At 36.9% G+C, this 12,516-nt stretch overlaps 1 protein-coding gene across 1 annotated transcript; it reads left to right on the top strand.

The window, feature by feature from the left end:
- The first annotated feature begins 629 nt into the window (after window positions 1–629).
- Window positions 630–12,329, top strand: LOC124405314 (RAB11-binding protein RELCH homolog). The gene is made up of 16 exons (XM_046880126.1): window positions 630–857; window positions 1,153–1,359; window positions 1,713–1,871; window positions 1,955–2,310; window positions 2,558–2,671; window positions 2,783–3,027; window positions 3,091–3,401; window positions 3,615–3,901; window positions 4,269–4,596; window positions 4,835–4,988; window positions 5,068–5,191; window positions 9,312–9,582; window positions 9,979–10,114; window positions 10,208–10,407; window positions 10,942–11,203; window positions 12,067–12,329. The coding sequence occupies exons 1-16, from the start codon at window positions 791–793 to the stop codon at window positions 12,212–12,214; spliced, it is 3,369 nt and encodes a 1,122-aa protein (XP_046736082.1). The 5' UTR covers window positions 630–790; the 3' UTR covers window positions 12,215–12,329.
- Window positions 12,330–12,516: the final 187 nt, after the last annotated feature.

The following is a 12,516-nucleotide window of genomic DNA, read 5'->3' on the forward strand; positions in this document are numbered from 1 at the left end:
TTCTTATTCTGTGTGTTTAATCAAAATATATTCTACTTTAAACCAATTCCAAATCTAAATTCTGTGTTCATTTAAAACAAGTTCCTTCATCACACCTATTCAACAATTCCGGAAGAAGCCATCTCATAAAAGGTAAGGTAAATTTTATTCTAATAATTTATAACAATTTCCAACTCTCCGTTAATATCCAATTACGCGAATTCGATCAAGTTGTCCATTTCACTTCAGTGATTAATCGATATTGCCGACCCACAACTACTATGTGAAGTCTAGCTAAACATCCGCGATAATCTCTAGTGGCAGTTTTGGGGAATTTTCGTGGAGTGCCGCTCCGACGTCACAACTTGATTAATGCTAAATAACACTTTCAACGGTGTCAACAATAGCCGTAGTATTACTGAGGTTCTGTAAAAGGATCTCGCGACCTTTGGTATATCCCTTCGATTAATAAACGAATAAAAGAAATAAATAAAAAAAGGTGTGTGTAACTAGGTAATGTCTACTAACTTTTAGGTTAGTCGCATGATTCTTGTACTGAAGTTAGACGTGGTTAGTTAGATTATGGAATAGAAAGGGAAAAAATTGTGGTGTGGTGGTCGGATGCAGTCGGATGTTACACGGGTGCCACGGGTGCTAGCTGGACAATTGGGTTAGGTGTCGCACAGTAATTAATTGAACGTCCGTGGTCGGATTATGTTTTTGTTTCTCAGCAAGCAAATGCTCACACGACATATTAAATTTATGCAGCAATTTCACCCTCCGGCACTGTTGTAAACTACGCAGATGAATAATGGCCAAGTCCATTGAAGAGGTTGATGATTTATTCAGTACAAGTCATACTAACGAACCAGTGAAAGGTAACAGTGTTATAACCATAATTACATTTTTCCGAAAACTTCCGATTATATGAAATTGAATACATAGTAAGAAAGAATTGTTGTACCTATTCTACTCATTGCTTATTGCTATTGTCTGTATTTCCTGCCCCACCACTTTTTGTGTAAATTCTGCAACATGAGTATGAATGTTATTTCTATCCTTAAAATTTTGCTATCAATCATATTCAAAGAAAAATTATGAGAGAATGAGAAACAGAATGAAATTCATCAAACAGTCTGATTGAACTTTCTATGCGACATGCCAACGCTACAGAAGATGCATCACAGCCAGCAAATCCTACAGTATCGTATATCGATATCGCAACAAAGTTACTTAACGAACGACTTTTACTTACCGCATTGGAGTTGCACGCCGAATTATGCGAATCGGGAAGAGAACTGCCTATCCTCAGGGATTATTTTTCAAATCCTGGGAACTTTGAGACTCAAAATATCAAGCCGGAGCCTTACATTGCTTTGCGTGAGTACATTTTCTTTCCATAATTCTCGCTCGCATATGTTTTACATCTTACAAGTTTGTCAGTCAACTTTTGACAGTTGGGAGCTTTTCTATGTCGATATCATAGTCGCTGTACTGCCTTTCAAAACCTTGACTGTCGCGTAATCATTCCATGTCCATTGTTTCTTGACTGATCATTTATTGCCAGCTGTTTGGCCATCTCTTTTTGATTATCAGCATTACTTCTTCGCTCATTCTTATCATAAGTTGATTCCATTTTTTTTTTCTTTCGACTAACTGTTTCAGTTAGCACCTCGTATTTATTAACTCTAATCATTGACATGATGCATTAATCAATCATCCTGCTTCACTAGCTAGGTCACTTAGTCAAGCCACCTTAGACTCGCTTGATATGACAAGATATTCGGAGGACGGTTGCGGAATAGATGAACGTGTCGCTATACTGGAATTTGAGCTGAGAAAAGCGAAGGAAAATATTTCAGCACTGAGGGCCAATCTCACCGTCGCCACAGGTGAAACTGCTCGTTAGGCATCATATCGTTCCACTCCTGATAATATGATATTTTATGTTAAATTTATTTCTCTTATTTTGAAGAGTCTGAAACAATGCAGCCAGATACCGGGCCTGACAAACAAATAGTGACTGATTTCCCAATCAAACCACACGAACAGCGAGCACTTAATTATCTCGTCAACGAGTACCTCCTAGCTCACTCCTACAAGCTGACTTCTATCACGTTTAGTGATGAGAATGAAAACCAAGATTTCGAAGACTGGGATGATGTTGGTTTGAATATTCCAAAACCTACACAGCTCTTGCAAATATACAGGGAATTCATGAGGGCTAGTGGTCACAACAAACCGCACGCAGCAAATGTCAGTGTACAAACAGAATTTGTTCAAGACTTGAATTCGGAAACAGTTGACAAAGATGAAGAGTTGAAAGAAATGGTAAGTAGTCAATTATTAAACTGAAAAAAACGAGGTATGAACGAAAATCCTTAGTATTTTGTAGTCATTCATTTTCGTGAAACCCAATTTTGTGGAGCTAGTTTGCTATATGGAAATAATCAGTTAATATCATTTTGAAATATTTTTATGTAAAATCACTTAGTTATTGCGTTCCAACATTAGAAAAAAAAAGCTTTGTTGACACGGATTAGTAATGCAACTGGTTCTCTCATGTTTTCCTTTACAGACTTCGGAAATACAGCAATTGAAAGAACAGAGAGCTGTTTTAGAACGCGAAAAATCAGAACTAGAAGGACTTTTAGCTTCTAATGAGTCTGATTTAATACTTGGAGAGGCAAAGGTGCGAGCTAATAAATGCTCTCGAAGAATATCTTGAAACCTGCTTAATTGAAAATATTGAAACTAGAGATTTAACGAAGTAAGCAAAAGTCAAATAATTTTTTATATCCAGGGTAGCACATGGACCATGCAAACGATAAACTCCAACTCATCAACCCCTGAAAAGTTTGAGATTCTCGATTCGATGCTCCAGGATATTTCCAACACGACTCAGGAATCTTGTGGAGATGATACAACTTCGATTGTGACTAGTCTGAATGAAACAGATCCGGGAGATCGAGAATGGACGACGCTACAATTGCCTAGGCCTGATGTAACGAAGCAACCACCACTGGATTCTTGTGACTCATCTTTCAGGTGTGATACTATATAAGACAAATCTCAAAGCAATATTTGACAAAATTATCTTTAATCTTTCAGAATTTTACCTACTAATTTTGAGAGAGAAGTAGTGACTCATTGCATGGTGAACACATCCAATCCTGCAACCGCATTCATAATAGATCCACTAAAGAATAGCGTGACTCAGGAAAGTGTTATTCACATATTGACATACTCTTTACCCCGAGTAATACCAAACGTTATACTTAATAAACGAGAGGAGACAATACCCCTGATTATTAGTGCGGTACAACTGCACAAGAACAGTCACGAGAGGGAAAAGTTACTGCAGCTACTTTTTAACCTGAAAAAGAGGCCACAGGAGGAGGAGAGGCTGAAGATATTAGCCGGTAAGCCCTCTAAAATCAAATTTATATGTAAAGGATCTTGCAAAGTAGACCTGTCGCACTAAAGCAGGGCCAGCAGCAATGTTTAATGTAAGGCATGGAATCACCTTGGGCAGATTGGAAGGGTCCGTTTCATGAACTTGTTTTGGTGTATAAAATTTTGCTATAAAACAACTATAAACTTATTTTCATCTACTAATTTGTCAATACCAACAGGCTTAGTGGCAATGGCGAGATGTTCGAAGAGTTCCGTAGAAACTGGTGAAGTTTTGGGCCAGTGTTGGGAGCAAAGTCAGCACAAGTATCTGGAACGAAGACTGCTGGCTGTGGAATGCTGCTCAGCCTTAGCTCCATATATTTCGGGCACAACAAGAAATTCTTTAATGCTTTCTATGCTGCAGCAAATGCTTCTAGAAGACACAGAGCCGGTGGTCAGAGCTACCGTTGTAAGGACTCTGGCGCTACTAGTGGCGTTAATGGATGATCCGGACAAGTACTTCCAGGTAATATAACTGTATTATTTGTAGTATTATATTTTGTAAACTCGTTTGCAAGAATTGGTGCAACGGCACCAAGATGTAAGAGGTGTAGAATTAATTCTTTCAATTTGATATTTACTTATGATAGCAGTTTTTGACAACACCTGGTTAAATTAGTATTACAGTTCACTAATAGTAACACTATATAAAGTGGTTGAACCTTTTTTTCATCGCATGGAATGTGTGGTCTATCTTCTGGTTGTATGAGGCACTCACTAGTCAATTTTTCAATTGAACACTCAGTTTCTTCAATTCGTTGAGTAAAGGTGACAGCTAACAACCGTGTATTTTGTGTTACTACTCGTCTTTGTAACAATCAATAATATTTCAGTGTGAAGAACTGACTCTTACTGCTCTGGATGATTCCTCATCTACAGTGATTGAAGCTGCGTCTAAAATGCTTGTACCAGTGATAGCGCAATGGGCACTTAAACTTAGGAGATTTCAGTCCCATCTGCTGCCACGAATATTTAGCAAATTAAGGAGCCAGCTTAAGCCCTCGCACCACCAAAATATCCACAACAAGATTCATTCTGACAGAGATAGAGCTGTTGCATCTATCATCGTGCTGCAGTACCTCCTTCCGCATACTGTTGTATGCGTTGCTAACACTGAGAATGTCAAAGCATTTGTTCAAGAATCAAAACCTTCGGACTTACGTCAGTATATATGGCTTTCCATTGTGATCCAGTCATCTTGTTTTCCCTATTCAAACGATTAAGCCGGTATTTTAGTCAATGCTAAGGAAAGATTGTTTTACACAGTGTCTCGAGTTATCGAACAATGTGAAATGTGGTAATTAAAATTGTAGGACAATTGACGTAAGAAAACCTAAACAATAATAAGTTGACTCATTTTCTGATCTTAAATTAGTAATAAAATAATTTCTTTAAGCAGCGGACGAGTTTTCTGCCCTTTGCTGCTTTTCCCTGTTAAGTCCGAGAGTATTTTATGAAGGCGATATGGACATTACGGCTGTGCTCCACGCATTCTTTGCAAATACATGGGAAAATGACACTTGGCCAGAGTTAGAGTGGCTATCTAATAAATTGTTTGTTGTTCCGCCTATTACTTATTTTATTTTAATACTATCTTTAATTTCACTGTTTAATCATACTTTGTTTTTACAGATTACCAGACGTAATTGACATAGTGAAATCGATCAACGTTACTCAAGAAGCTGTTTCGAATGCTTTCATCACATATATCCATTCCCTCTGCTGTGCCTTTGGCAGACACATAACTGTATTAAAGGTCGGTATGAAATAGCCATCTAATACCTGATAAAAGTTGCGAACCAAAATAATTTATGGAATATTGAAAATAAAACATCATTTTCTAGAAACATTCCATGTCATGCGGAATAGTATATTGTGTTACTAGTGCGGAAAGTGGGCAATTTTCATCGAGTGTGAAGTTTGCAGTATAAGCCAAAGTGAGCTCTGTAAACACACGAGTCAGAGATCGCCCACCCATGCGTGTAACAGACACTATTTTTTCCAACATCTGTGAAGGAAAGTTTGATTTGAAAAGCAAACGAATGTCATAATAATTTAAATCATGTAGATCAAAGGCAATCAAGAAGTCCAGAACCACCGACACAGTTCCATGAAACCTAACTGAAAGGTGCAAACTTCTGGTTGAACTCAACCCAATGATGCCACTGGTGGTGCGTAAAGTCTTTGCATACAATTGAGTCATCAAAAAGTGCGCATGTGCCGAGAAAGTCCTAATGTATAAAATTGAAATTTCAGCTCAGTGCATGCGTCAGCATCTTTTTATGGCACTGTTCAGAAATGGGGCATCTTAGGCTTGCTTCACAAGCTTCGAAATCTTACTTTCCAAACTACGTGTTGGAAAAAAATTCATTTACCTTGATCACCATGGCTTGGCAAATTCAACTTGTGCTTTGATCTGCAGCTGGTTGCAACATTTTGCTAAAAGCTCAAGAGTACGAAGTGAAACATGTAGACGAATTAATCGACCTTATTGACTCATATACATGATTTTTCGTGGTATGCAAGGTCTACAATTAAAAACATCCATAGATGTTTACATTTCAGTTCTTTGATGGGGGCCCTCCTCAGAACTATAACATTTATTAAGCATGACTTACGTTATACATAATTCAATTGACAAAGAACACAAAATCAAAAAACTAGGATAGACGGAGAGAGAAAATAGGCCTTCGAAGAATAACGGATAACAAATCAACTGACAGATGTTGAAAAAAGAGAATGAAAAAAATCAGATGGGATACTTACTTAATTTAACATAAAAAGACTGCTTAAACTCAGTCGTTGAACTTAATCAAGAATTGTAAATAATCAATCTCACCGTCATCAACATCCATCTTCTGAACTATCATGAATAAGCTACCTTACCATAAGTAACCAGGAAACAATTCACTTATCCGGCTCTTGTGAAGACATTATTTTCGTAACCAATCAACGAAAAACTCTGATAATGGTGTTAACAGAATTGTACCAGGTGCTCTGGTAAGCGCGCCAAGAGAAAGCAAACAATCACCGTCAATAATTAGAGAAAAGAGTTGCATTTCATTCTAAAAATATTATTTTGATCGAGTTTTGCTTTACAAGAATTACCCTATAAATTTATATATCAGTGTATCGAAACCAGATTGGCAATTCTTAAGAACAGGTGTGATAAGGAATCTGAGGCCGTTGACATCAGGTCCACTTTTAAATCAGTAATGCAGTTCCCATAAGTGAACGGTTTATCACAAGTACATGTGACATGTGATGTGTTTTTAGAAATGCAATTGTTTTGTCAAGGCTCTTTGATTTGCCTACAGATCGTGTTCTGATAGAAAAATGTTCGAATCTGGTTAGCAAAGTACCGTGTAATGATTGCAGCAAATGTTATATCGGCCAGAATAATAGATCGCTTAAGATGAGAATCAACAAAATTAAACGTAATATTTCTTCTGATCCGGAAAAAAAACAGCCTTGACAAAACATAGGATAGATTGCAACCATAATTTCAACTTCTGATGACTCTGATGTTAGTATCTTCTGCTGGAAAAAGGACTACAGGAAAAGGTTGATTTTAGAAATGAGTAACATAGTAGGTGAAAATAGTGCTGTGAATTTAAGATCTGAAAGTGAAGTAGGTGGCATTACAACCAGTTATCCTTTTCTCGGTCAATGATCTAACTTGGAAATTTATATAGTTAGACCTGTTGGTGCCACGACACTTGACGCCATGTGGTCGTTTGTATTTGTTTGGGTTCACCCGTCTCTCTATATATTGACAGTGATTGTGTGCTCTCTCTGCATGCTTACCAGAGCATCTCGTACAATTCTGTTTACACCTTCATAAGAGTTTTCCATTAATTCATTACAAAAATAATGTCTCCATGAGCCAGATAAGTGAATTGTCTCCTGCTTGCTTATGGTAAGGCTTTTTCATGATGGTTTAGAGGATAGATCTTTATGAAGGTGAGATTAATGGTTCTAACTTTCTGACACATGATGACATTGTTATTCGAAATTCCTGATTAGGTTCAGCAACCGACTTTAAGCGGGATTGTTATGTTAAATTAAATAAGTATATCATTTAGTCTTTTTTTCTTTTCTGTAACAGCTGTCGGTTGCTTTGATGACCGTTGATTTTGGATGGCCGATTTTCTCCCCCTCGTTTCCTCGTTTTTTTTCTTTGTCAATTTTATGTATATAATTAAAATATGTTTAACAAACGTTATAGTTTTTAGGAGGGCTCCCACCAAAGGGCTGAAATGAAAATATCCGTGGATGATTTTTATTATTGATCTTGCATACCAAGAAAAATCATGTAAGTGAAACATTATTTTCTCAGCCTCCAAAATAAGTTATACTTCGAATAATAATCTACGTTACAGATTATGGGTGAATTTGGAAAATTTTTATCCAAACAGTTTTATTCTCAATTTTATCGGTACAATGCATTCTTGCTCGACTCAACATTAATCGCCTCGTGCGCCGACATGGTTTCACGATTCCTCATTGTCTAGTTGACCTAAAACATACCATTCGAACGGATTCCTCAAATATAACAGATAAAGCTGTTAATATTCATCAGTTATTTATTCATGAAATCGTGTATGTTTGAAATTGTCTTCGAATTTCAATTAAATCAGTTGAGCTTTTTCCAAGATATTGTGGTCACTGACTTTGATAACCACGTTTTCAAAAAAAACTAGTTAAAAAAAATTTTACTCATAATTTATTGTGAGCTATTGCAGAGCCATCGAGTAATCCCAGAAGTGATTTATGTCACCCTTGTTTCACAATCAATACTTATCAGCAATATTGATAATTCCAGTAGAGTGAGGAATATAATAAAAAGCAACAGAAATTTTCAGTCAAGCTCAATGCATTTTGCGATCCCAAAATAACAATTCAAAACAATGGCTTGGTTAACTCATCTATGTTTCTCTACCAATGAATTAAGGCTTATTCTTGCTTATAGATTGACCAGTATTGTTACAGTTAGCTCTTTTAGAAGGAAAAGTATTACGAGATCACTAAGAATCTATCGTTACGGATTTAACGAAATCTATAGCAATATCAAATAGCAGAAAAAGATTGCAGGAAACAAGAAAAACGCCAGTATAATATATTCACGTAAACGGAGAAAAGTAATTTGGACATATTTTTTCTTTTTCCATTTGAAACAAAGTTGAAGCTGATATGATGGGTTGAAAACAGTTACTGTGTCATCCATATCTATGTACTTGGTGACCCAGGACTGTTGATCCGTAGGCTACTAATGTGTTCCTTGTAAAAATCTGCGGCTGTAATGTTCTTGTTCTTTTATAGGAAATTTGTGGTTTGCGAATGATAGCTGATCAAAATTGGCAAATCGGGTGAAAACTGATAGCTCAGGATACCTGCCGAGCCCATGACAATCAAACGAGGATTCGCCAGCCCTGTTTGGAGCCATGAAATGCTACCAGATTAGCCAATTTTGAATGGCTGTATTTTGCAAGTGACAAATTTTCTACCAGAAATAAAGAATGTTTCGGTTTTAGATTCTCACACTGAAAACAATGGTAACCTATGGGATGATAGCCTTGGGTGTTACCCAGTATATCGAAAACAGTGAAATTGAATTGCATATAACTTTTGCAATTAAAATTTCTAATGGCAATAAAAAATATGACCCAATCATTTTCTAGTATTCTACTTGATGAACACATGAAAAGCAGGTTTTTTTTTCATCAAACTTCGTTATGACGTAAATTTAATGAATTTACAAACTCAACCTTTGAAATGAATTCTAAAAAGATTTATCAGAAGATAGACTGACAGAATAAAAACAACAAAGTAAGAATCGATTAGTTCCATTTCAATTATTGTAATCATTTTTACAGATTCAACCCATCTTTGCTGCCATATTATCGAAACTTGAGCAACAGCTCATAATGTTGACACCCGACAGCGGAACTCTGAGCTTAATGTTGATCCCAGTGTATTTGACCATTCTGTCGACCCTGGATGTGACTGAATTAACAAAAGCATTGAATCAATTCATTGTTGCCTTGGCTATTAGCGGCGTCAGCAGTGCAAGTCTGCAAATGGCTGTTATCAAACTCTGTAATGAAACTCGACTGCAGGAACACGTTCTTAACGCTCTCTGGGATGGTATATATGAGTGCCTGGAATTTAGACTACTTTAACGATTCAGAAATAACTTTGCGATCGTCACAATGAAGCCTTTTTGTAGTCGATATCAGGCGATTCTCAATTTTATTCCTGCTTTTGTTCACAGACAACTTTACATCCCCTTGAAGCACTATAACATAATTAAGGATATGATTCTCTTGTTTTCTGTAACAAGGTTAATTTGAAGTCAATATCCTACTACTTACTAGGAAAAGTTCTTAAACCAGTTAATTTGAACAGATATATTTGGCTGAAGAATCTGATTGAGATATATCGAGCTTCAAAATAAAAATAGCAAATGAATTTTGTCTGGGATTGTATTCTTAACCATTTCAACAAGTAAAATTGAACCTAATGTCTACCTCTTAAATACAGGAGTGGTTCATCAAAGATCGACGGTCCGTTGTGCGACTGCAGTTTTATTCAGCTCTGTAATATCTCATATTACAGACCATTTAGCCAACACAAGAGTAGCTCCAGCTATAGTGACACTGGCCAGTGACACCGATCTGTAAGCACGATTTTGATATCTAGGAATTATTCACGAAATCCAAGTCTCCTGTAACATAACGTTTTCAACTAGTTCAGAAATACCTTATTGCAGAACAGTCAAAGCTGCCGCTATCCCAGCACTAGCTCGTCTTGTCACTGAGTGTGGAGCCAAAGAGGCAAGGGATAAAGCACGGTTGACACTGGAAACAATAGCTCGAGACCCACAGGGCATTCCGTCATCATTGGCAGTTTCTTTGGTCACAGCACTCTCAAGTATCGCACCAAACTGTCCCCAAAATTACACAGAAGATGGTAAGTCGCTTATCAAACGAAAATATGACTAACTGTTTTAGTAACACCTGCTCAGAAAGTTTGATAATGCATTGAATAACTATACCCTACCAAAGAGCCCTGGCCAATTTTTCCGTTAGATTCAGGAGACGAAGTGGACGAAGTGCTAGTCAGTAACATTAGCAATTCATGAGTATTATACAGTAAAATAACACGTTATTAGACGTTTCGTCGCTAACATTGGGGTTTTTATCTTTCTGTAAGACAAGGGATGGAAAAGTATGAGACATTAATAATAATACTGTAAGGAAGTTGTGTACGCGCCCATTATACACCCTGGTACGTTTAATGCCGTCATAATGTTCACATCAGTAATCAAATGTTTAATCTTTATATATATGATATCTGAGTTGTGCGATTACAAGATCCCCCGTTCGTTCGTGCCACAAGCAATAATCATTCATATATCATCTATTCTTCACATATGTTACATAATATACTAATCTTCAATTCTGTATTATATACAATTTTTTCCACCGTCTCTGTAACTTTCAGTGATAGCCACCCAGTTAGCGGGCATAACGGCATCCGCTCTTCAGCAGGGGCGAAAAATCGAACTCACAAATGCTCTCGTGGAAGCCTACTCAGTCCTTGTCTACTGTCCGCTCAGTAATCAATGCGTCACTGGTGTCCTTTTGCCTGGGCTTAGGTACCTCGAAGTCCTCGTCAACCAAACCCAACCTCAGCACAGGGAATTAGTAAATTCGTTACTCAAGGAGGTTGAATCCAGGCAAGATTCCCAGAAGCCATTGGAACGGTAAATTGCTTACAATGGAACTGGTTCACTGAATTCAAAGCTTACGTCTGCCTAGTTACCTTACTTTTATTTACTCATTTCAAGAAAAATCCTCAGTATTCTCAATTTAAAATGAAAAATGACTTGAGAATTTCTAATGCGCCAAAGTTTTTGTAAATGTCATTCAAATCACATTGAATTTTTTTACATTTTCTTGAGATTACCAATTCAAATTTTGTACTTTATCTTCCCACTATTTATGTGAGTCACACGAATCATAGAATTTTTTTGAAAGTCAAATTGTTTTATCAAGAGGATACTATAATCAATGTTTACCGACCGAGTGAAGTTCCTCAATTTTACCTAGTAACGAAGCCTATACAGTACTGATGTGAAAATGCCGCAGTCGGTGCAACTTTACATGCAATTTAGAATGAAACTGTCCAAAAACTTCCTTGTCATATCCAAGAATATCGCACGGAAATGTGTTCTGCGATAAGCGGTAATTCAACTACGGGAACACGTTTGTTGTCTTTACCAAACGTATTTTTTCGTATTTGTAGTTGGCATTGCATGTCGAATTGCGCTGACTGCCGTATTGTCACATCAGTCGTGTGTAGGCTTTGATAATAGTCAAAATATCTAAGATTTAATCCGGTCGGTAAAAATTGACTATACCATCTTTTTGAACAGAACGCGGGTGCAGTTAATAAAAATGTTTACTTTGAATATACATATTTATATGCATCAACGATGATCATTAACAGAAATAGGTAATATGCGTGATTTTGCAGTGAAATCACTTAAAATGCAATCCAAATTCATGGATAAACCAATTTTATGGATTTTTTTTCGCAGACAGTTAGTTATTGTCATTTTCACAGATCTGCATCATCAAGTTCCGGGCTGTCTCTTGCGATAGCGAACGTGAACGTTGGTCAGGGAGTGGAGGACATGTGTCAGAGAATGAGTAAGATATTTCAACAGAAGTCAAATACGCCTGGTATGGCAAATATATTTCGTAAAAAGTAAACGGGTAATCGGTGAACTGTTTTTTCATTTTTAAAAAAATGTTAGGTCACTTAGGTGGTACATCTGTTCAACATCGTTTTAAACGATTGAATTTTATGCCCAAAATAGACACCAGATCGAATTGTTCTTATGAAAAGAGATTCGTATCATATCAAAAACGTGCGCTATGGTGTCAGAATGATGAAAAACATGTTTAGTTTATGAACCAACAGAGGTAGCAGACCTACTGATCAGTGCGCTAATGCCTTTTATTGTATTTGCTGGACCGTACTCTACCACTCATTGTTAGTACGTTCGTTGTC

This window comes from Diprion similis, chromosome 4, assembly GCF_021155765.1.
Source record: "Diprion similis isolate iyDipSimi1 chromosome 4, iyDipSimi1.1, whole genome shotgun sequence".
Taxonomy (NCBI): Eukaryota; Metazoa; Arthropoda; class Insecta; order Hymenoptera; family Diprionidae; genus Diprion; species Diprion similis.